Raw genomic sequence first — 23,475 nt, 5'->3', positions numbered from 1 at the left:
CGGGCTCGGGGCGCCGGGCGAGGGCCGGTCCGGGAGGGCCAGGGCCGCCTCCCCGTCCTCCTCCTGCGGGCCTGGGGGGCGGGGACGGCGGCCGTGAGCGGGGGTGGGGGCGCGGTGACCCCGCCCGCCCCCCCGCCCGCCCCCGCCCGCTCACCAGGGCCGGGAGAGGGTTCCGGAGGCCGCGGGTCCTCAGCCACGTCCGGCGACTGTGGTGGGGAGAGGCCGTGAGCGCCCGTCCCCGGCCGCGCCCCCGCGTGGGGCTGAGGGCTGGGGGGGCGGGGGGAGGGGTGCACACACAGAGGGGGGGCGGCCGGAGCGCGCGCGGCGCATGCTCGGGCGGGCCGGGGGCCCGAGTACCTGGATGTCATAGACAGGTCTGGAAGAAGGCAGGGCGGCGAACGCCCTGTAGTCAAACTTCTTTCCAGACAGAGGCTGGGAAGGGCAGCGTGAGGGGGAGGCAGAGAGTGCGCAGGAAGAGGTGAGGGCGGGAGGCGCGGGGACCCCCCCCCCCCCCCCGCGGGCCGCGCGGTCCTCACCAGGCGCCCGGGGGAGGGGCTGGTCCGGACGCCCAGGTCTGCGGGAGGAAAAGCAGGTGAGCGGCCCGCAGGCGGCCCCCCCCCCCGGGGCCCCCGGGCCCCCGCCACGCACCTTCCAGGGGGCGGCGGCGACGGGGTGGGGGCCGGGGACGGGGCCTCGGCGAGCCGCTCCAGGGGCCCGCGCTTGCCCCGGCCGTCCTGGGACTTGCTGAGGACCATCTGCGCCCGGAGGGCGTCCTGCTCCAGGGACTTCATCCTGCAGGGGGGGGGGGTGAGGCCGGGCGCGGGGCGGGGCGAGGGCGCGGGGCGGGGCGAGGGGCGCGGGGCGGGGCGGGGGGGGGGTGAGGCCGGGCGCGGGGCGGGGCGGGGGGGGGTGAGGCCGGGCGCGGGGCGGGGCGGGGGGGGGTGAGGCCGGGCGCGGGGCGGGGTGAGGGCGCGGGGCGGGGCGAGGGCGCGGGGCGGGGCGGGGGGGGGGGTGAGGCCGGGCGCGGGGCGGGGGGCGCGGGGCGGGGGGCGCGGGGCGGGGCTCACCTGGCGGCCCTCCACAGCGCCCGCTTCTCGGCCTCCAGGGCCCGCCGCTCGGCGGGAGACAGGGCCCGCTCGGGGGCGGGCGGCTCGGGGCTCTGCATGCGCAGGCGCTCCTGATGGCGCCGCTCGGCCTTGGCGGTCCGCACCGGGGCGCTGCCCACCGCGGGAGGCGGGGACGCGGGGCTGGGCCTGGGGGCGGGGCGGGGGGCGCGGTGAGGGAGCCCTGTCCGGGGAGGGCGGGGGAGGGGGCGGGGGCGGGGGAGGGGGCGCCCCCGCGTGGGGGCAGGGGAGGGGGGCGCCCGCCCCCCCAGCCTCACCCTCCGGCCGGGCCCGGGCCCGCCCAGGGCGGCTCCTCGTCCCGCGGCTCCTCCTCGGGCGCGGGCTGCGCGGCCGCCTCTTCCCGGAGCATCTGCGCCCTCTTCTGCTGCAGCTTGCGGGCTACGGGGGGGTGGGGGGGGGGCAGCGTCAGTCCGCGCCGGCCGGCCGGTCCCGCGTTCACCTGCCCCCCTCCCGCCCCTCACCTTCCTCCTCCTGCATCTTCCTGAGGTCATCGGCCCCCACCAGGGACACGCGCTTGGGGGGGCCCTCGGCCTGGGGCGCCCGCACATCCAGCTCAAAGTACTTCTGCCGCTCGCGGAAGGACAGCTGCTCCGGGGAGGCCGCCGGCCCGGGGGTGGGAGGCTGGAGGGGGGGGGGGGAGGCGCTGAGACTCGGCCGCGCCCCGGCCCCCGCCCGCACCCCCCGCCCGCGTCCCCCCACCCCCGCCCGCGCCCCCCCCCCGGCCCCCGCCCGCACCCCCATCCGTGCCCCCCGGCCCCCGCCCGCACCCCCACCCGCGTCCCCCGCCCGCGTCCCTGGCCCCCGCCCGCGCCCCCGGCCCCCGCCCGCGCCCCCCGCCCACGCCCCCCGGCCCCCGCCCGCGTTACCTGGTCGGCGCGGTCGTCGGGGGGGTGCGCCGCGGGCACGGCGGCGAAGGCCCGGTAGGCCTGCTTCACATTGGCGGGCAGCTCATCCGGGGAGGGCGGCTGGGGGGGCAGGGCGCCATGAGGGGGGCCGGGACAGCCGTCCCCCCTCCCCCGCCCTGCCGGGGAAGGACGCTCTGCCATCCCCGCCCCGAGGGACGGGCCACTCACAGAGCGGGGACCACCTCGGCCCCTCGGGGCGGGGGAGCCCCGGGGCCAGGCCTGAGCCAATGGCTGGATCACCCCTGGTTTGGTCTGCAGAGGGCAGGGGCGGGGGGCCAGCGGCAGCAGGAATGGGGGGAGGAGAGAAAGACAGAGATGAAGCCGAGGGGGGCGGCAGAGACGGGGTGAACGCGCGCAGGGCAGGGCGCCCACGGTCACGCACACCACGCGGGAGGAGGGGCGGGCACCGGCCACAGACAGACGGGGCGGAGTGTGTGCGTGTGTGTGCACTTGGGGAGGGTACCAGCCAGACAGGGCGGGAGCGTGTGTGTGCGCGCTTGTGCGCGTGTGCGTGGGGAGGGCACCGGCCACAGACAGGGCGGGAGCGTGTGTGTGCTGGGCAGCCCCCTCGCGGCCCCCCCCAGCCCTCTAACCCCGTGGGCCCCGCGGGCAGAGGTGCTCACCGGCTGGCCGGGGGAGCAGGGCGCGTCCGCCGCCCTCCCTCCGGGCGCTCCGGGCGGTGCCTGCAGGAACGGGGCGGTGGGTGGGGGCAGGGCGAGGCGAGGTGGCCGGGTGCCCGCTCATGCCCGACCCCCCACCCACCAGGGCCGCCCCCAAGACAATCGGGGTGGCTGCCGTGGCGGGGCCCCCGGGGCGGGCGCAGGCCGGCGTCTTCTCCACAGCCCTGAGCTCCGCGAGAGCAGGGGACTGGGACCCCAGCAAGCGCCGCCGCCGCGGGGGGCCCGGGGTGACACCAGCCCGCACGGCAGGGAGGCCACACAGACGCCTGCGGCCCCCTGTCCAGCGGACACCGGGCCCCCAAAGCCCCGACGGGCGCCCTCCACCCCGGGCTCCCTGGCCGCAGACGCACCCCGGCCAGGCCGGCCTAGCACGCCGCCTCCAGGGCCCTTTCAGCCTGCCCCGGCCCCCGGCCCCCCGGCCCCCCGGCCCCCCCCAGGCCCCGCTCCCCATCGCAGCTGCGCCCCCAGCCCGCTCCACGACACCCGGAGCCCCGTCCACCCGGAGCCCCTCTGCCCGCAGCCAGCCTGGCCCGCGGAGCCCCAGGAAAGGCGAGGAGAGGTCGGGGCCTCGCGGGGCCGGGCCGGCGGGGGGCCGGGGAGACGCAGCCTCACCCTGTGTGCGCCGCCGGCAGCGGGCACCGCCGCCAGGGCCCGGTAGTCCAGCTTGAGGGGCTCCAGACTCCAGGCCTGGGGAGAAAGCACACGGCGCTAGCGAAGCTGCGGACGCCCCGGCCGCGGCTGCACGCGCTCCCGGCCGGGCTGAGGGGGCTCACCGTGGCGTCCGTGGGGGCGGGCCCCCAGGGGGGGGGGTGACCGGGCAGCTCCTCCTGTGGGCACAGCGGGCGTGGTCAGGCCTGGCCGCGGGCTCCGGGCCTGGGCGCCGGCCGCCGCGCTCCCTACCTTGCCAGAGCCCTCGGGGCTCAGCTCCCGGTCGATGGAGGAGATGCTCTCCAGGCTGTTCCTGTGCCCGATGCCGGCCGCAAAGGGGTTCGCGATGACCCCTGGGGAGACCTGGGAGGAGAGGCGGGGGCTGAGTGCACGCTGCTGGGCTCCTGCCTCCAGGGCGGCCGGGGCCTGGACGCGGGAGCCCCCCCCCCCCGTGGGCCACCCGGCTGGGGACGCGGGTGGCGGTGGCGCTGGCTCACGGGGCAGGGGGGAGGGCAGTGCCTTGGCCACGCAGCCTGGCACCACCCCGGGAAGGAGGGCGAGCGGCCGGGCCCGCCACGCCCGGGAGGGGACTCGGGAGCAAGGGCAGTGCTGGGAGAGCTCAGGCCCAGGCCTGGGGCGCTGGGGGGGGGGGGGTGAGGGCGGCCGAGGGTGCCTGGCCAGCAGGGCAGCAGGACTGGGTCTGCCGGGACGGCCGTGCGGGGCAGCCCTCGCCGCCAACCACTGGAATACGAGTGGACAGACGGGGTCTGCTGGGGGGGACCGTGGTGGCTTCCGGTGCCCGGGAGCTCCACAGACGGCCACACATCCCCTTGCTCTGCCGGCTGCCCGCACAGCAGGAGGGCGAGGCTGGCCCGACCCCCCCCCCCCCCGGGGCCTGCAGGGCGCCAGGGCCGCCGGAGGCGCGGTCAGCCCGAGGCCCGGGGGCAGAGGGCGCCGGCGGGGCGGGCAGGCTGACGGGAGCGCCCGTTGTGGAGGCGGGAGCCGTCCACCGGGAGGGTGTGTGTCCCCCCCACGCGGCCGTCCACCGGCAGGATGTGTGTCCCCCCCACGCGGCCGTCCACCGGGAGGATGTGTCCCCCCCACGCGGCCGTCCACCGGCAGGATGTGTGTCCCCCCCACCCGCGCGGCCGTCCACCGGGAGGATGTGTGTCCCCCCCACCCGCGCGGCCGTCTGGTCCAGCCAGGCAGGTGGGAAGCCAGGGCTCCACGAGGACCAGGCCTGGGCGGCCGGGAGGGGCCGCCGGCGGTCCCGGCAGGTGGGTGCCTAGCTACTGGCCCCACGGGCCCTCGGGCTGGGGAGGCGTCTGCGTCCCCGTCAGACCCAGGCCTCCGGGCACCAAGCACCGGGATTGGTTCCCCGGTGCAGGAGCCCCGCCCACCCCCATGGCCGGGCAGGGCCCGCCCCCACTCCACGCCCCGCACTAGCCACTCCAGACTGGGTGTGACCACGGAAGTGCCCAAGAGGTGCAAGGCAGAGTGCAAACGGGGGGGGGGGGGGTGTCAGGAGCAGCTTGTCCCATCTCCACGCCCTAGAGGGCCACACACGAGAAGCCACGGGCGCAGGCTGCTGCGGAGAGCCCGCTGGGCCACACACGAGAAGCCACGGGCGCGGGCTGCTGTGGAGAGCCCCGCTGGGTCACACACGAGAAGCCACGGGCGCGGGCTGCTGTGGAGAGCCCCGCTGGGTCACACACGAGAAGCCACGGGCGCGGGCTGCTGCGGAGAGCCCCGCTGGGCCACACGGCTGCCCGGCTCCGGAGTCGCAAGCCACCGCCACCCCAGCGAAGTCGCCACAGTTCTCACGGCTGAGAGGAGAGACGGCGGCCCCCTCCAAAAATGTCCGAAGGAAGCCGGGTGGTGGTGGCTCACGCCTGCAATCCTCGCTACCCAGGAGACCTGAGGATCACGGTTCAAAGCCAGCCTGGCCACGAAGGTCCAGTCTGTGAGACTTTTTAAAAAAATACCAGTCCTGGGCCTTGGACTCAGAGCCCGAGCACTGTCCCTGGCTTCTTTTTGCTCAAGGCTAGCACTCTGCCACCTGAGCCACAGCGCCGCTTCTGGCCGTTTTCTGTATATGTGGTGCTGGGGAATCGAACCCAGGGCTTCCTGTATAGGAGGCGAGCGCTCTACCACTAGGCCATATCCCCAGCCCTCCGTGAGACTCTTATCTCCAATAACCATCAGAAAAACGGAACTGGGACTTGGGCACAACCCCTGAGCTTTTTTGTTCAAGCCCCAGGACAGGCATCCCCATCTGTAAGCCGGAAGCCGGGCATGGCTGCCGCTCGGCTCCAGAGGGCATACGCGGGTCACCAGCCCAGGCAAAGACCTGCACGAACCCAGACCGCACCCGCCACGGCCCCAGGGGCCCTCAAGTGCACCAGGACACCTGCTAGAGAGCATGCGGCCCCGAGTTCAAACCCCGCACCCTAACCCGCCCAGCCACCTAGACGGGTGCTGAACAATCACACGGTGGGGCACAACAGTCCCACTGTCGACACGAGACCAGGCCACCAGCCACCACTGGTGTGAGGGCGGGGTGAACACGGGGAGCACAGGAGAGGATCACACACACACACAGGGTGAACACAGGAGAGGATCACACACACACAGGGTGAGCACAGGAGAGGATCACACACACACACACACAGGGTGAGCACAGGAGAGGATCACACACACACACACAGGGTGAGCACAGGAGAGGATCACACACACACACAGGGTGAGCACAGGAGAGGATCACACACACACACACACAGGGTGAGCACAGGAGAGGATCACACACACACACACAGGGTGAGCACAGGAGAGGATCACACACACACAGGGTGAGCACAGGAGAGGATCACACACACACACACAGGGTGAGCACAGGAGAGGATCACACACACACACACACAGGGTGAGCACAGGAGAGGATCACACACACACACACACAGGGTGAGCACAGGAGAGGATCACACACACACACAGGGTGAGCACAGGAGAGGATCACACACACACACAGGGTGAGCACAGGAGAGGATCACACACACACACAGGGTGAGCACAGGAGAGGATCACACACACACACAGGGTGAGCACAGGAGAGGATCACACACACACACACAGGGTGAGCACAGGAGAGGATCACACACACACACAGGGTGAGCACAGGAGAGGATCACACACACACACACACGGTGAGCACAGGAGAGGATCACACACACACACACACGGTGAGCACAGGAGAGGATCACACACACACAGGGTGAGCACAGGAGAGGATCACACACACACACACACACACACACACGGTGAGCACAGGAGAGGATCACACACACACACACAGGGTGAGCACAGGAGAGGATCACACACAGGGTGAGCACAGGAGAGGATCACACACACACACACACACGGTGAGCACAGGAGAGGATCACACACACACACACAGGGTGAGCACAGGAGAGGATCACACACACACACACACACACGGTGAGCACAGGAGAGGATCACACACACACACACACGGTGAGCACAGGAGAGGATCACACACACACACACACAGGGTGAGCACAGGAGAGGATCACACACACACACAGGGTGAGCACAGGAGAGGATCACACACACACACACACAGGGTGAGCACAGGAGAGGATCACACACACACACACAGGGTGAGCACAGGAGAGGATCACACACACACACACACACGGTGAGCACAGGAGAGGATCACACACACACACACAGGGTGAGCACAGGAGAGGATCACACACACACACAGGGTGAGCACAGGAGAGGATCACACACACACACACAGGGTGAGCACAGGAGAGGATCACACACACACACAGGGTGAGCACAGGAGAGGATCACACACACACACAGTGAGCACAGGAGAGGGTCACACACACACACACACAGGGTGAGCACAGGAGAGGATCACACACACACACAGGGTGAGCACAGGAGAGGATCACACACACACACACGGTGAGCACAGGAGAGGATCACACACACACAGGGTGAGCACAGGAGAGGATCACACACACACACACAGGGTGAGCACAGGAGAGGATCACACACACACACACAGGGTGAGCACAGGAGAGGATCACACACACACACACACAGGGTGAGCACAGGAGAGGATCACACACACACACACACACACACGGTGAGCACAGGAGAGGATCACACACACACACACAGGGTGAGCACAGGAGAGGATCACACACACACACAGGGTGAGCACAGGAGAGGATCACACACACACACACAGGGTGAGCACAGGAGAGGATCACACACACACACAGGGTGAGCACAGGAGAGGGTCACACACACACACACACGGTGAGCACAGGAGAGGATCACACACACACACACACACGGTGAGCACAGGAGAGGATCACACACACACACAGGGTGAGCACAGGAGAGGATCACACACACACACGGTGAGCACAGGAGAGGATCACACACACACACACACACGGTGAGCACAGGAGAGGATCACACACACACACACACACACACGGTGAGCACAGGAGAGGATCACACACACACACACAGGGTGAGCACAGGAGAGGATCACACACACACACACAGGGTGAGCACAGGAGAGGATCACACACACACACAGGGTGAGCACAGGAGAGGGTCACACACACACGGTGAGCACAGGAGAGGATCACACACACACAGGGTGAGCACAGGAGAGGATCACACACACACACAGGGTGAGCACAGGAGAGGATCACACACACACACACAGGGTGAGCACAGGAGAGGATCACACACACACACAGGGTGAGCACAGGAGAGGATCACACACACACACACAGGGTGAGCACAGGAGAGGATCACACACACACACACAGGGTGAGCACAGGAGAGGATCACACACACACACAGGGTGAGCACAGGAGAGGATCACACACACACACACAGGGTGAGCACAGGAGAGGATCACACACACACACAGGGTGAGCACAGGAGAGGATCACACACACACACGGTGAGCACAGGAGAGGATCACACACACACACAGGGTGAGCACAGGAGAGGATCACACACACACACACACAGGGTGAGCACAGGAGAGGATCACACACACACACAGGGTGAGCACAGGAGAGGATCACACACACACACACGGTGAGCACAGGAGAGGATCACACACACACACACACATGGTGAGCACAGGAGAGGATCACACACACACAGGGTGAGCACAGGAGAGGATCACACACACACACACAGGGTGAGCACAGGAGAGGATCACACACACACACACACAGGGTGAGCACAGGAGAGGATCACACACACACACAGGGTGAGCACAGGAGAGGATCACACACACACACACACAGGGTGAGCACAGGAGAGGATCACACACACACACAGGGTGAGCACAGGAGAGGATCACACACACACACACACAGGGTGAGCACAGGAGAGGATCACACACACACACACACAGGGTGAGCACAGGAGAGGATCACACACACACACACACACGGTGAGCACAGGAGAGGATCACACACACACACACAGGGTGAGCACAGGAGAGGATCACACACACACACAGGGTGAGCACAGGAGAGGATCACACACACACACACAGGGTGAGCACAGGAGAGGATCACACACACACACAGGGTGAGCACAGGAGAGGATCACACACACACACAGTGAGCACAGGAGAGGGTCACACACACACACACACAGGGTGAGCACAGGAGAGGATCACACACACACACAGGGTGAGCACAGGAGAGGATCACACACACACACAGGGTGAGCACAGGAGAGGATCACACACACACGGTGAGCACAGGAGAGGATCACACACACACACACGGTGAGCACAGGAGAGGATCACACACACACACACACACGGTGAGCACAGGAGAGGATCACACACACACACAGGGTGAGCACAGGAGAGGATCACACACACACACAGGGTGAGCACAGGAGAGGATCACACACACACACAGGGTGAGCACAGGAGAGGATCACACACACACACAGGGTGAGCACAGGAGAGGATCACACACACACACACACAGGGTGAGCACAGGAGAGGATCACACACACACACAGGGTGAGCACAGGAGAGGATCACACACACACACACAGGGTGAGCACAGGAGAGGATCACACACACACACAGGGTGAGCACAGGAGAGGATCACACACACACACGGTGAGCACAGGAGAGGATCACACACACACACACACACGGTGAGCACAGGAGAGGATCACACACACACACACACACACACGGTGAGCACAGGAGAGGATCACACACACACACACAGGGTGAGCACAGGAGAGGATCACACACACACACACAGGGTGAGCACAGGAGAGGATCACACACACACACAGGGTGAGCACAGGAGAGGGTCACACACACACGGTGAGCACAGGAGAGGATCACACACACACACAGGGTGAGCACAGGAGAGGATCACACACACACACAGGGTGAGCACAGGAGAGGATCACACACACACACACAGGGTGAGCACAGGAGAGGATCACACACACACACAGGGTGAGCACAGGAGAGGATCACACACACACACAGGGTGAGCACAGGAGAGGATCACACACACACACAGGGTGAGCACAGGAGAGGATCACACACACACACACACAGGGTGAGCACAGGAGAGGATCACACACACACACACAGGGTGAGCACAGGAGAGGATCACACACACACACAGGGTGAGCACAGGAGAGGATCACACACACACACAGGGTGAGCACAGGAGAGGATCACACACACACACGGTGAGCACAGGAGAGGATCACACACACACACAGGGTGAGCACAGGAGAGGATCACACACACACACGGTGAGCACAGGAGAGGATCACACACACACACACACAGGGTGAGCACAGGAGAGGATCACACACACACACAGGGTGAGCACAGGAGAGGATCACACACACACACACGGTGAGCACAGGAGAGGATCACACACACACACACACACGGTGAGCACAGGAGAGGATCACACACACACAGGGTGAGCACAGGAGAGGATCACACACACACACACAGGGTGAGCACAGGAGAGGATCACACACACACACACACAGGGTGAGCACAGGAGAGGATCACACACACACACAGGGTGAGCACAGGAGAGGATCACACACACACACACGGTGAGCACAGGAGAGGATCACACACACACACACACAGGGTGAGCACAGGAGAGGATCACACACACACAGGGTGAGCACAGGAGAGGATCACACACACACACACAGGGTGAGCACAGGAGAGGATCACACACACACACACACAGGGTGAGCACAGGAGAGGATCACACACACACAGGGTGAGCACAGGAGAGGATCACACACACACACAGGGTGAGCACAGGAGAGGATCACACACACACACAGGGTGAGCACAGGAGAGGATCACACACACACACACACAGGGTGAGCACAGGAGAGGATCACACACACACACACACAGGGTGAGCACAGGAGAGGATCACACACACACACACACACAGGGTGAGCACAGGAGAGGATCACACACACACACACACAGGGTGAGCACAGGAGAGGGTCACACACACAGGTGAACACAGGAGAGGATCACACACGTGTGAGCATGGGAATCACACACATGATGAGCACGGGGATCACACGCACACACACACGCGCGCAGGGGTGAGGTGCCGCCCTGTGGGAGGGAGCCCTTGCCCCATGGCGGCCCTGAAAGCAGCCGAGCTGGTGAGACCATGCGCCACCCGGACGGTGCCAGGCCCCGCTCGCGTTCTGCTTTGGAGTCTGGCACGCGTTCACAGAGGAAGACGCGATCCGTAAGAGCCGCGGCCCGGCCCAGCCCGCCACCCGCGGAGGGACTGCCAGGCCCCCGGCGTCCTCACCCGCGGCCAAGCCGCGCCCCGCACAGCGCTCGCACAGGGAGGGGACAGGACGGACGGGCCGGTGCGGCCCTGGGGGGCAGGCGGAAAGCTCGGCCCGCGTCCTGAAGGAAAATGGGGGGACGTCCGTGCCCCGAGCGGAAGCCCCCCGGGAGCGGAGGGGCGGAGGGGGGACACTGCAGAGCCCACCCCACAGGGGAGCCCCCCAGCCAGCGTCTGGAGGGGGCGGAGGTCACGCGAGGAGACCCGGGCCCGCGCAGGGCGGAGGTCACGCGAGGAGAACGGACCCTGCGGGGAAGACGCGGGGGCGGAGGTCACGCGAGGAGACCCGGGCCCGCGGGGAGGACACGGGGGCGGAGGTCACGCGAGGTCACGCGAGGAGACCCGGGCCCACGGGGAGGACGCGGGGGGCGGAGGTCACGTGAGGAGACCCAGGCCCACAGGGAGGACGCGGGGGCGGAGGTCACACGAGGTCAGGCGAGGAGACCCGGGCCCACGGGGAGGACGCGGGGGGCGGAGGTCACGCGAGGAGACCCGGGCCCGCGGGGAGGACGCGGGGGCGGAGGTCACGTGAGGTCACGCGAGGAGACCCGGGCCCGCGGGGAGGACGCGGGGGCGGAGGTCACGCGAGGTCACGCGAGGAGACCCGGGCCGCGGGGAGGACGCGGGGGCGGAGGTCACGCGAGGAGAACGGGCCCTGCGGGGAGGACGCGGGCCGCAGACACTGACGGAGGTGAGGCCTCGGCGCGGCCTTCTGGGAGGACCCCACGTGCAGACGCGCCGGGCTCCGCCAGCACCCCTGGGCCTCCTGGCAGGACGGGATGCGCAGCGGGTGGAGCGGCTGCGGGGGGCCTGGGCCCCGCCTTCCCTGAGGAGGGCGCCGCTCGGAAGGAAAAGCTGAAATAGGTGTGTTGAACCCGATGCCCCCCCCCCTTTTTTTTTTTGCCAGTCCTGGGAATTGAACTCGGGGCTCTGTCCCTGCTCAAGGCCAGCACTCCACCCCTCGAGCCAGAGCACCGCCTCCGGCTTTTTCTGTGTCTGTGGGGCTGAGGAATCGAACCCGGGGCCTCACGCACGCGTGCTAGGCGAGCCCTCTACCACCGAGCCCCCTCCCCAGCCCCTGGCACCTTGAGCGTTCGCTTCCCAGGAAACTCGACACGAGCCCGGCCGGGGAGCAGGCCTGACAGGAGCTCGTCCCGAGCCCCCCGAGCCCCCCCAGCCCCCGCGGGCGGGGCCCGAGAGGCGGCGCGGCCCCCAGGCTCCAGCCACCATCCAGGGCCCAGACGAGCAAGGCGGCGGGGGCGGGGGCCCTCGGGGGCGACCTGGCACGGGCGCGGGGCCAGCTCAGGGCAGCGCTGCACGGGCACCGGGCACTGCGTCAGAGCCCCCCGCGTCAACGCGAGCCGGGGCTGCGTGTCCCGAGGCGGGCACGGGAGTGGAGGCCGCGGCGCGTGACGGGCCGCTCCCCGGGGAGGAGGCGGGCGGGGCGGCGGCGCCGAGCGGGCAGCCGCGGGGCCTAGTGCGGCGCGAGCTGGGGGGGCGGGAGGGGCCCTGGGCTGGACGCTGGGGCACGGGGAGGGGGCGGGGCGGCACGGGGCTGCCCGGGCCGTGAGTGGGCGAAAGCTCCCTTCCCGGGGCCCAGGCGGGCGGCCCCCAGGTTCCCCCGGCGCCCCACCCCCGCCCGGCTCTGCCCTCACCTCCAGGCCCGCGGCGGCGCCGGGGTCGAAGCCGTCGCACACGAGCACCGAGAGCGAGTCTCCCACGCCGCGCAGCAGCTGCACGGCCTCCGCGTGGGTCAGGCCCAGCAGGCTCTGCTGGTTCACCTCGAGCAGCCGCAGCCCCACGCACAGCCGCCCGTCGCGCCCGGCCGCCCCCGCGGGGCTCACCTGCAGGCGGGAGGCGGGGTGAGCCGGGGAGGGGGGGGGGGGGAGAGAAGCCCCGGGCGGGCGGGGGGGAGGGGAGGGGAGCCCCGGGCGGGCGGGAGGCGGGGTGAGCCCCGGGTGGGCGGGGGGGAGGGGAGCCCCGGGCGGGGTTCGGGGGGGAGCCCCGGGCGGGGTTGGGGGGGGAGCCCCGGGCAGGCGGGGGGGGGAGGGGAGCCCCGGGCGGGCAGGGGGGAGCTCCGGGCGGGGTTGGGGGGGAGGGGAGCCCCGGGCGGGGTTGGGGGAGGGGAGCCCCGGGCGGGCAGGGGGGAGCTCCGGCCGGGGTTGGGGGGGAGCCCGGCGCTCAGCGCCCACCCCGGCGGCGGGAGGGCCGCCCCACCTTGGAGATGAAGATGCCCTCGTCCGTGGGGTCGCAGGGGTTGCCCGCGTGGCCCTTGGCGCCCCCGCGGATGCTGATGCCCAGCTTCTCGCCCGGGGCCTTCTGGATGCAGAGCTCGCGCATGCCCGGGGGCGGGGGGTCCCTCCGCACCAGCAGGGCCAGCTCGAGGCAGGGCCGCAGCAGCGCGCCCACGGCCTCCTGGTGCGTGGCCTCCCGCACGTCCTGCCCGTTCACCGCCAGGATGCGGTCCCCCACGCGAAGGCCGCAGCGGGCGGCGAGGCCCCGCGGGAGCACCTGCGGGGAGGGGAGGGGAGGGCAGCGTCCCGTGGGGCAGGGGGTGCCCACCCCGCCCAGGGCGGCCTCGCGCACGGCCGGCCCTCCGCGCCCCCCTACCTTGGAGATGAACACGCCGGGCTCCTGGATGCCGAACGGGTGGCTGGAGTGGTCAGAGCCCCCCACGATGCTCAGCCCCAGGGGGCCCCCGGCCCGGGGCAGACGGACCTCCTGGGGGCACACGGCGGGCCTCAGTAGGGAGGCGGGGGGCAGGAGAGGGGCAGCGACCCCCCCCCCGCTCCGCTGCCTGCCCCGCGGCCCAGCCCCGCGCACGGGGCCGCGGTGCAGGTCCCAGGACTGGACCCGCCCGCGCCGGCGGGCAGCGGCTCACCTCCACGGGGTACGGTCCGTCTAGGGCCGCAGCCGGGAGGCCGGGGGCCGGCCGGGGCTCCCCAGGGGCGCCGGGGCTCACGGCCGGGGCCGTCGGGGAGGCCTGTGGCGGGGGACTGGGAGGGAGCGGGCCCTCCGTCTCCCTCTCGAGCAGCAGAGCGATGGTGGGGGAAGCGGCGGTCAGCAGGGAGACGGCATGGTCGTGCCTGGCCTCGGTCATGTCCACTCCGTTGATCTGCAGCGGCACAGCCGCGTCAGGGAGGGGGGCGGGGCGGACAGGAGGCGCCGGGCAGGCCCGGTCCCGGTCCCCACTCACCGAGAGGACGCGGTCGCCGACCTGAAGCGTGCCGGCCCGGTGGGCGGCGCCCCCCTCGGCGATGCGGGAGATGAAGATGCCCTGGGGGAGGGAGCAGGGAGGGAGCTGAGCGCCCGGAGCCTGCCAGGCCGCCGCCCGCCAAGGACTTCCCGCCCCGCCCCGCCCCGCCCCGCGGGCGCCACTCACCCCGTCGCCCGCCCGGTAGGGGGTGGAGCCCTTGCCCCCGGCGATGCTGAAGCCCAGGCCCTTCTCGCTTCGGACCAGGCAGGCGGCGTGGCGCTGGCGGAGGGGCGCGGGGCTCTCGGGCGGGAGCAGGGCGGGGCGCGGGCCCCCTCCCCGCCGCGCGCGGGGGCTGTAGTCGTCCTCAGGCCGCAGCGGCGTGATGGTGACCGCGTTCTCCGGCTCCACCATGCGCTCCCGCCACACCCGCATCCGCACGGCGGCGCCCGCCCCCCGCAGCGCCTCCACGGCCTCGTGGTGCTCGGCATCCTGCAGGGCCACGCCGTTCACCTGCGCACACGCGGGGCGGAGGCACGGGCGGCGCTGGGCGTGGCGGGGGCCGGCACCCGGCCCGGGCCTCCCACCCGCGATCTCCCGCGGCCCGGCCCCACCCCGCCCTCAGGCGCGCGTGGGCTGAGGGTGGGAGGAAGAAGGCAGCCATGCCAGGAAACCCACTCGGGAGGGGCCCCGCCCCGGGCGCTCCTCGCAGGCCAGCTGCCCAGACGGGGCCTCCGGGGCTCCCACACAGGCCCTGGCGGGCCTCGGGCGCCGGCACCGTACCTCGGGCCACACCGGGGTCTCCCCAGCTTCGCCTGGCACTCCGGGCCCCCCTTCCTGAGGGCGGCGACCGAGACCCCAGCGTCCGGGACGGTGCGGAGCGCGGAGATCTCGCGGCCCCTCCGTCGAGGGGCCCTGCTCACCTCCAGGAGTTTGTCCCCGACACGGACTCCGGCGCGGGCTGCGGGGCCCTCTTCCGACACCCGAGAGATGAAGACGCCCTGCAGGAGAAGCAGAGGCTGCGCCCGGGGCCGGACCCCCCGCCAGTTGCTCTGGGAAGCGGCAGGGTGGCTACCCCTGCGCAGGGGGGGGGGACACCTACTCCCTGCAGACCGGGCCCCGAGGGTGTGAGGAGGAGCCGTGGGCCCGGGGCGCAGGGAACGGGCCGCCGCGGGGCCGGGGAGCTGGAGCGCAGGTCGGCGTTGGAAGAGGCTCTCGACCCCAGCAGGCCCCGGCAGGAGAAGGGTCGAGGGAAGTGGGGGGCGGGGGGAGAGAGAGAAAGGGACAGAGAGGAAGGGGGAGACAGACCAGAGCACACGCAAGCAAGCAACCAGGCGGCCGATGGCTGCGGATGCACGCGGGCCCCGAGCTCAAGCATGCAGGACGGAGCAGCTCGGGGCGAAGACGCCCCAGGCGGCAGGAAGCGGGGATGGCAGGCGCAGGAGGAGGGGCTCCTCACCTCATCGTCACCCTTGTAGGGGGTGGAGCCCTTGCCCCCCGCGATGCTGATGCCCAGGCCCCCCCGTCTGCCGCACAATGGTGAGCGTCAGCTGGAACAGACAGACGCGGGTGTCGGGAGGCTCGGCCACAGCGGAGCCCCTCGGCCGTGGCCAGCGAGCGCCTCCCGTGGGGCGGCCCGTTCTGTCACAGGGCCGCCTCCCGTGGAGATGCAGCAGACAGCGCGGCGCCACCGCTCCCCCCCCCCCCCCCCAGACGGGCTGCCGCAGGACCCCAGCTCCAGAGCCTTCCACGGGGAGGGAAAGTGAGAGCCCGCAGCCCAAGCAGCCACCGGTGAGAGCCCCAGCCCGCGGAGCGGCCCTGCGTACAGACCTCTTCCTCCTCAATGCGGGCGGGCTCTATCAGCAGGTTATTGGCCTGGTCAAACGACACCCCCTGTTAGGACAGGAGCAGCGAAGCCAGCAGGTTAGCCACCGCGGGGGACCGCCACCACCGCACCAGCCCCACCAGGAGCAGACAGGACAGAAGAGAGGCTCCCCCCGCTCCTGCAGCCAGAGCCGGCCCGCCCCACCGACACAGGGTGCCGCCGCGCCCCTCGACTTCCGCTCTGCAGGTGGATGCAGACCCGCCACACAGCCCCAGCCGGGACGGGGCTCCAGAACGGAGCTGGGCGCGGTGGTGTGGGAATGGGAAGGGTGGGGTCTCTGCCCCCGAGGGGCCTGTAGGTTCCTGAGGGAGGTACCAGGGGGTCCTCAGTGTGCAGGCAGGGTACACCTCAGTGACCCCCAGATTTGTCTGCTGTCTAGGAGGGCCTGCTAGACCTGTAGGTCCAGCCTCAGGGGAGCAGCAGGGTTGGTCTTGGCGAGACAGAAGACCCCAGGAGAGTGTCAGCTGCCGCGGAGAAGGGGCCCCAGCCAGGCGCCTGGTGCGGACCTGGCCTCCCGGTGCCAGGGCCCTCCTGCCCTCCTGCCCCTCAGGTGGCTGAGGGCGCGAGACGCTACCAGGAGCGTCAGCTGAGGTCAGGGCCAGGGGCCTGGGAGGAAGCGAGGGGCGCGAGGGACGGACCCTGGTGCAGACGTGACCCGCGCGAGGCTGGGGCCTGGGAGGAAGCGAGGGGCGCGAGGGACGGACCCTGGTGCAGACGCGACCCGCGCGAGGCTGGGGCCTGGCGACGGCGATAGCAGGCCTGAGAACGACTCTGTGCCGAGGTGGGAGGTGCAGGAGAGCCGGGCCAGGCAGGGGACAGGTGACACCCACCTTGACAGAGGGGACAGGAGCTGCCGCCTCTTCCTTGTCCTCCTCTTCCTCCTCCTCCTCCTCCTCCTCCTCCTCCTCCTCCTCCTCGGTGATGGCCTCGCCCTCCTCCTCAGCCCTGTCCTCCTCGTCCTCCTCTTCCTCCTGGGCCTGCGGAGCCCAGGGCGCACAGGGGCCATTGTGCCAGCTCCCCGGCCCCGGGGGGCCCTCCCCGACGGGCTGCGCGCCCCGCAGCAGGGCCGCCACCGCCTCGGGCTGCGGGAGCCTGGAGATCTTGAAGTGCTTCTTGTAGTGGGGCGTGTCCTTGCGGATGAGCCGCTGCCGCCCGCCCGGCAGGGCCCAGGGGGCCTCGGGGGGACCCTCCTCGCTCTCGCCATCTCCCCTGGGCAGCAGGGTGTCCTCTGCAAAGTGTACCGTGGGCTGCGTGGGTGTGAAAACGAGGGCGGTCAGGGCCGGGCCCCGGGACGGCAGGGGAGGGGACCCGGAGCCACCGTGACCCAGACGTGGGGTGGCCGGGGCTCGTCCCAGAGACACGGGAATGCGGAGGTTTGCGGGGTCTCTGGTGGGAAGCACCCACAGGGTCAACGGGGGGGATCCCCTCGGGGCAGTGACCCCTCTGCGGCCCCTCGCTCTTAGTGGACCGGCACTGGTGCCCCCGACTGGCCACCTGGCCGCGCTGGGCTGGGGGTGGGTGGGCCCCCGCTCCTGGCGGCCGGCCCCCTCCAGCCCGCCCGTCCTCACCTCCTCGTACTCCTCCTCCGTGTCGTCCTGCCCAGGCGCCGGGGCGGCCCGCGCGTCCTCCGGCGGGGCCTCGGGCTCGCCCTCCGAGGCCGTGCTCGTAGCCGGGCCAGAGCCCCCGCTGAGGGCAGATTCTGCGCTCAGCCTCTTCTCCTGCGGTGGGAGGGGACGCCGTGCTAGGCGGAAGGTGGGGGTCTACGGGCCCCCTGGGCGTGGGAAGCTAAGCCCCCGCTGCCGGGGCACCGAGGGGCCCCGCTTGCCGTCAGACCGCATCCCGGCCCGAGAAGCCACGGGGTCGCGAGAGCCACACGCGCACCGAGCCCCGCGGGGCCGTCCTGTCCCGGGGGGAGACCCGCCGCACGATGCCACCCAGACTGCCCGCCGGGCCCCAGGTCCCGACGCCCAAAGCTTCCAGACGAGCCGTCTGCCCGGTGCCCCCCCCCCATGGCGTCTGGGAGAAGGGGGCGGCATGGGCCCTCCAGCCACCCACACACCTCGCAGGCGCCCAGGACGCCCTGCCCTGGCCCCGCGGGGCTCGGCCGCCCCTCCCCCGGGCCCACCTCCTCTGGAGGCGCGGGTGGCCCCCCGTCGGGCCTGCAGGCGTGGGCCTCGCCCCGGCGCTCCTCCATGCCTCTCTTCATGACCTTGAGCTCGCTGGGGTGCGGCGTGGCGCGGCGCTGCAGGCCCTGCAGGGGCACCGGGGTGAGGGACAGGAAGGGAGGGGGTGAGGGGGAGGTGGCGGGGCGCGGCGCCCGGGGTCCCCACCCCTCCATACCCGCTTCCCCGCGGCCTCCTCGGCGTCCTCGTCGCCCTCGGGGGCCTCCAGGAACTGGATGACGCTGACGCGCGCCGGCGGGGCCTCGCTGCCGCTCTCCGAGGGGCTGCCCTGCCGCCCAGACTCCTCTGCGGGGAGGACGCGGTCAGGAGCCCGCCCCCCCCCCGCCCCCCAGGCCCCGCCGCCCGGCCCCGCGCCCCGGACCCCCACCGAGGCTGGGCAGCGGCTGCTGGGGCAGCAGGTAGCAGGTGAGCACTTTCTCCCCCGTCTGGGCGTCGTCCTCAGTCTGGAACCGGAGCATGGGCTGCGCCTGGTTCTCGGCCAGCCACAGGGCCTTGAGGTTGAGGTGGGTCAGCGCGAAGGGCAGACTCCGCAGCCTGGGGGCGGGGCGGGCGGGCGGGGTGAGCGCGGGGCGGGGCGGGGCGGGGTGAGCGCACGCCGGCCACGCCACCCCCCCCCCCCCCCCCCCGCACGCTCACCGGTTCCCGGCCACGTCCAGCACGTGGAGCTCGGCCCCCCGCCCCCCGCGCGCCCCACGCACGCTCACCGGTTCCCGGCCACGTCCAGCACGTGGAGCTCGGCCCCCCGCCCCCCGCGCGCCCCACGCACGCTCACCGGTTCCCGGCCACGTCCAGCACGTGGAGCTCGGCCCCCCCCGCCCCCCGCGAGCCCCCCCGCACGCTCACCGGTTCCCGGCCACGTCCAGCACGTGGAGCTCGGCCCCCCGCCCCCCCCGCGCCCCACGCACGCTCACCGGTTCCCGGCCACGTCCAGCACGTGGAGCTCGGCCCCCCGCCCCCCGCGCGCCCCACGCACGCTCACCGGTTCCCGGCCACGTCCAGCACGTGGAGCTCGGCCCCCCGCCCCCCGCGAGCCCCCCGCACGCTCACCGGTTCCCGGCCACGTCCAGCACGTGGAGCTCGGCCCCCCGCCCCCCGCACCCCACGCACGCTCACCGGTTCCCGGCCACGTCCAGCACGTGGAGCTCGGCCCCCCGCCCCCCGCGAGCCCCCCGCACGCTCACCGGTTCCCGGCCACGTCCAGCACGTGGAGCTCGGCCCCCCGTCCCCCGCACGCTCACCGGTTCCCGGCCACGTCCAGCACGTGGAGCTCGGCCCCCCCGCCCCCCCCCCCCCCCCGCGCGCCCCACGCACGCTCACCGGTTCCCGGCCACGTCCAGCACGTGGAGCTCGGCCCCCCGCCCCCCGCGCGCCCCCCGCACGCTCACCGGTTCCCGGCCACGTCCAGCACGTGGAGCTCGGCCCCCCCGCCCCCCGCGCGCCCCACGCACGCTCACCGGTTCCCGGCCACGTCCAGCACGTGGAGCTCGGCCGTGTGCGCGAGCTCGGGCGGCAGCACCGCCAGGCGGTTGTCCCTCAGGGAGAGGACGCTGAGCGCCACGCAGCCCCCGATCTCGGGGGGCAGGGCCTCGAGGTGGTTCCGGTCCACGTTGAGGTTGGTCAGCTTGGTCAGCCGGCCGAGGGAGTGGGGCAGCGCCTGGCCACCAGGGGACAGCGAGGGACAGAGGCTGTCAGGAGCCCCCCGGGGCAGGTGGAGGGGAGACGGCGCTGGCCAGGGCTTCCCACAGCCCTCGGGGACTGGGACTGGGGGCCCGGCTGCGAAAGCAGGCCGCACGCCTTTGTCCTCCCGTCCCCGGTGTTCCAAGGCCCCCCGCCCCCCCCCCACGCTGGGCCGGGATCCAGGAACACATCATCTCCACCCCGCTCCGTAAGACGCTCCTGGCTTTGGCCTCCGGGGCTGAGTGCCCGTGAGCCTCTCTGACATCCCCACCGGCTCAGGCTCTGTGCCCACCTGTCCCTAGGGCTGCCTCCTCCTCTGCCACTGTGACCCGGGACCTCTCATACCAGCGGGCCCCACAGACACTGCCCACCGGTGAGCCCGCCTGCCTGGCACCCCCCAGGGCCACCGTACGGCCCCGGCGATCCGGGCCAGCGCCCCTTCCTGCCTGACCGCGCCCCCGACCACGCACCAGGACAGGCACGGCCCCGGCGCCCGCCGGCCCCCAGCCCCGCCCCACCCGGGACCTGCTCTCCCAAGCACAGGCCAAGCCGCCCCCAGCGACATCTGAGCTCCCGTGCCCACGCCGCCTTGGAGCTGCCTACCGTCAGCAAGTTCTCCGTGAGGATCAGCTCGGAGAGGTTCTCGCAGTCCCCGATCGCCTCCGTCACCTCACACAGCCGGTTCTGGTCCACCTTCAGGATGGAGAGCTGCTTCAGCTGACCTGAGGCCAAGGAGACACGACCCACGCGTGAGTACAGGGGGTTCTACACAGTGGCGCGGCCCCCCCATCCGGTCCGAGGACCCCGTGAGCTTCTGAGCTACCACAGACCCCTGCTGTCCCCTGCACATCTGACCCGAGCCTCTGGGCTCTCGCCGGCTCAGCACCCAGCCTCCCACCCTCGGGACGCCCCCAGCCTGGAGGACCCGGGGGCCTCGCCCGCCGGGGTGCACTGACCGATACCATCCGGCAGCCGCTGGAGCAAGTTCTGGGAGAGCAGCAGGTCCGTGAGCAAGGCCAGCCCGCCCAGCTCCACGGGCAGCTCTTCCAGCCGGTTCTCGGACACATCCAGGCACACCAGCCGCCGCAGGTTCCCCAGCTCCTGAGGACGGGCAGAGGGTCAGGGGGCGGCGGCCGGAGGCGGGGGGCGGGGCCCGCGCCCACTCACCGGAGGCAGTGCAGACAGCTGGTTCCGGTCCAGCCACAGCTCCCGCAGGTTGGGCAGGGCCCCCCAGCGTGTCGGGCTGCAGAGAGGGAGGGTGACGGGAAGCCGGCGTGGCGCGCTGCCCTCCGGACGCGGCCGTCCTGCCTCCCCCCTACCCGGCAGCCCTCACCTACCAGCACCTCCAGGTCGTTGCCTCCCAGATCCAGCTGCTCCAGCTTAACCAGGAACGACAGGGACCTGCGGAGGAGACAGCCCCAGTGTGGCCGGGCGGCCCGGGCCCCGCGCAGCTCCACCCCACAGCCCCAGCATGGCCGGGCAGCCCGGGCCCCGCGCAGCTCCACCCGGGCGGGGCGCCGTCGCACACACTCACGCGGGGAGGGACTTGAGCAGGTTCTCCCGGAGCTCCAGGGTCACCAAGTTGGCCAGGCTGAACACAGAGCAGGGGCAGAGGGTGAGGAGGGCGGGCCCGGGCCGGGCCCCTCCCGACCCCCTCACCACGCCGGTGCGCACTTGCCCACGTCCCCCGGCAGCGCCTGCAGGGACACGTCGTTCAGGGCCAGGTGAGCCAGGCTGCGCAGCTGCGTGAAGCCATCGGGGAGCCTGGAGGAAGAGAGCGGCGCCGCTCAGACCCCCAGGCCGTGGCGGGGGCGGGTCCCCCCCCCACCAGCACCGGGGGTGGCCGCCCACCTACCCACCTGGACAGGGGGTTTCCGCTGAAGTCGGCGATCTCTAGGGCTTTACAGAACTTGATGCTTTCCGGGATCTCAGGAATATCTGCGGAGCAGGATGGCCATGGAGAAACACCTGGAGCCTTTGGAGCTCTCTGGATCCTCCAGCCACCCTGCACCTCCCCAGCGGGGGGGGGGGGGGGGCCCTACCATTTCGGGACACATCCAGCTCCACCAGCTGCATGAAGTTGGCTACTTCGGGTGGCAGCCGCTGGATCTCATTGTCACTGAGGCCCAGCTTGCGCAGGTTCAGTAGCCGGAAGAAAGGCTGTGGACGCGCACCCAAACAATGGGTATTAAGAACTTGCCAGAAGCACGGAGAAAGTAGTGCTGAAGTGACGGGGACCTGTGATGCTCGCAGGGCCACACACAGGACGATGGAACACGCGGGTGTCCCGTGGATGACCACCGGGAAAACGTTGCCATAGAAAGGCCAGGAGTGGCGCCACATCCTCCGCCACCCAGCCCCCAAACATCAGACCATTTGCCCCCCTCCCATCAGAAAAGGAAATCTTTCATAACCTGCTTCCTCCGCTCTCCTCTCCAGAGAAAAACAAACTGACCGGAAGGAACACAAGCAAGAGAGGTGGCTCCTCCAAAGAGAGGACGGCGCAGCGCGACACCCCAGGCTCTGAGGAGGGCCCCTGCCCAGCCCTGTCAGACCCCGGGCGCCAACTCCAGCGCGGCCCGCGGACCGCCCGCCCGCCCACCTCCCGGGGCTGCCTTCCATCCCGGTCCATCCACCTGCCGCGCCCCCGCAGGTGCGGCCTTCGGCTCGTTTCAAGGCTCAGCGTCCACCAGTGCCCAGGCGGGCACCGACGGCCGCTGCCACCTGGAGCCAGCGCCGGCGGCTGGGAGAGGGTGGGGCTGGCCGGGGCGGGGCTCCGGCCAGTAGGAACCAGCAGAGCCGGCTGGAGGCCGCGGCGCCCCGCCCGGGCAGCGTCTGCGGAGGGCTGGAGGGTCCAGCCCTGCGTGCCGGGCCGGGCTTGGGACCCCGAGCCCCGCCGGGCGGGCGGCGGGGGGCGGGCGCGGGGCGGCGGGGCGGCAGGTGCGCGCGCGCTCACCTTGGGCAGCTCGCGCAGCTGGTTGGCGTCGAGCAGCAGCTCCTCCAGGCTGCGGCTGTAGCGGTAGATCTCCTCGGGCACCGCCTGCAGGGAGCAGTGCCGCTTGTCCACCGACTCCACGTGCCGGTTGCAGCGCCAGAGCGGGATGCACTTGAGCATGGTGCGGGCGGGCGGGAGGCGCGCGCGGGCTCCGGCGGCGCTCGGCGGGCTCGGGCCGGGGGGCGGGGCTCGGCCCGCATGAGCGCCGGGCGCCGGGC

The 23,475-nt window shown here is 71.2% G+C and overlaps 1 protein-coding gene across 1 annotated transcript in view; it reads right to left on the bottom strand.

The window, feature by feature from the left end:
• Scrib (scribble planar cell polarity protein) overlaps positions 1 to 23,470 on the bottom strand; it is a 25,011-nt gene extending 1,541 nt beyond the window's left edge. The window contains 41 exon segments of the mRNA XM_048359215.1: positions 6 to 71; positions 155 to 206; positions 358 to 432; positions 537 to 574; positions 649 to 661; positions 663 to 792; positions 1,068 to 1,253; positions 1,382 to 1,502; positions 1,586 to 1,745; positions 1,991 to 2,089; positions 2,198 to 2,281; positions 2,653 to 2,712; positions 3,322 to 3,396; positions 3,483 to 3,536; positions 3,610 to 3,720; positions 12,980 to 13,168; positions 13,542 to 13,835; positions 13,935 to 14,045; positions 14,206 to 14,439; positions 14,521 to 14,601; positions 14,707 to 15,030; positions 15,441 to 15,518; positions 15,977 to 16,039; positions 16,041 to 16,067; positions 16,348 to 16,410; positions 17,233 to 17,649; positions 17,971 to 18,120; positions 18,528 to 18,653; positions 18,743 to 18,870; positions 18,953 to 19,119; positions 20,040 to 20,239; positions 20,866 to 20,984; positions 21,219 to 21,363; positions 21,430 to 21,492; positions 21,494 to 21,505; positions 21,600 to 21,663; positions 21,797 to 21,853; positions 21,937 to 22,026; positions 22,122 to 22,200; positions 22,305 to 22,422; positions 23,219 to 23,470. Of these exon segments, the coding sequence (XP_048215172.1) occupies positions 6 to 71; positions 155 to 206; positions 358 to 432; positions 537 to 574; positions 649 to 661; positions 663 to 792; positions 1,068 to 1,253; positions 1,382 to 1,502; positions 1,586 to 1,745; positions 1,991 to 2,089; positions 2,198 to 2,281; positions 2,653 to 2,712; positions 3,322 to 3,396; positions 3,483 to 3,536; positions 3,610 to 3,720; positions 12,980 to 13,168; positions 13,542 to 13,835; positions 13,935 to 14,045; positions 14,206 to 14,439; positions 14,521 to 14,601; positions 14,707 to 15,030; positions 15,441 to 15,518; positions 15,977 to 16,039; positions 16,041 to 16,067; positions 16,348 to 16,410; positions 17,233 to 17,649; positions 17,971 to 18,120; positions 18,528 to 18,653; positions 18,743 to 18,870; positions 18,953 to 19,119; positions 20,040 to 20,239; positions 20,866 to 20,984; positions 21,219 to 21,363; positions 21,430 to 21,492; positions 21,494 to 21,505; positions 21,600 to 21,663; positions 21,797 to 21,853; positions 21,937 to 22,026; positions 22,122 to 22,200; positions 22,305 to 22,422; positions 23,219 to 23,377 (4,882 nt within the window). The 5' untranslated portion in view covers positions 23,378 to 23,470.
• Positions 23,471 to 23,475: the final 5 nt, after the last annotated feature.

The sequence above is a fragment of the Perognathus longimembris genome, chromosome 12, assembly GCF_023159225.1.
Source record: "Perognathus longimembris pacificus isolate PPM17 chromosome 12, ASM2315922v1, whole genome shotgun sequence".
Lineage (NCBI taxonomy): Eukaryota > Metazoa > Chordata > Mammalia > Rodentia > Heteromyidae > Perognathus > Perognathus longimembris.
This window is presented reverse-complemented; position numbering and strand designations above follow the sequence as displayed.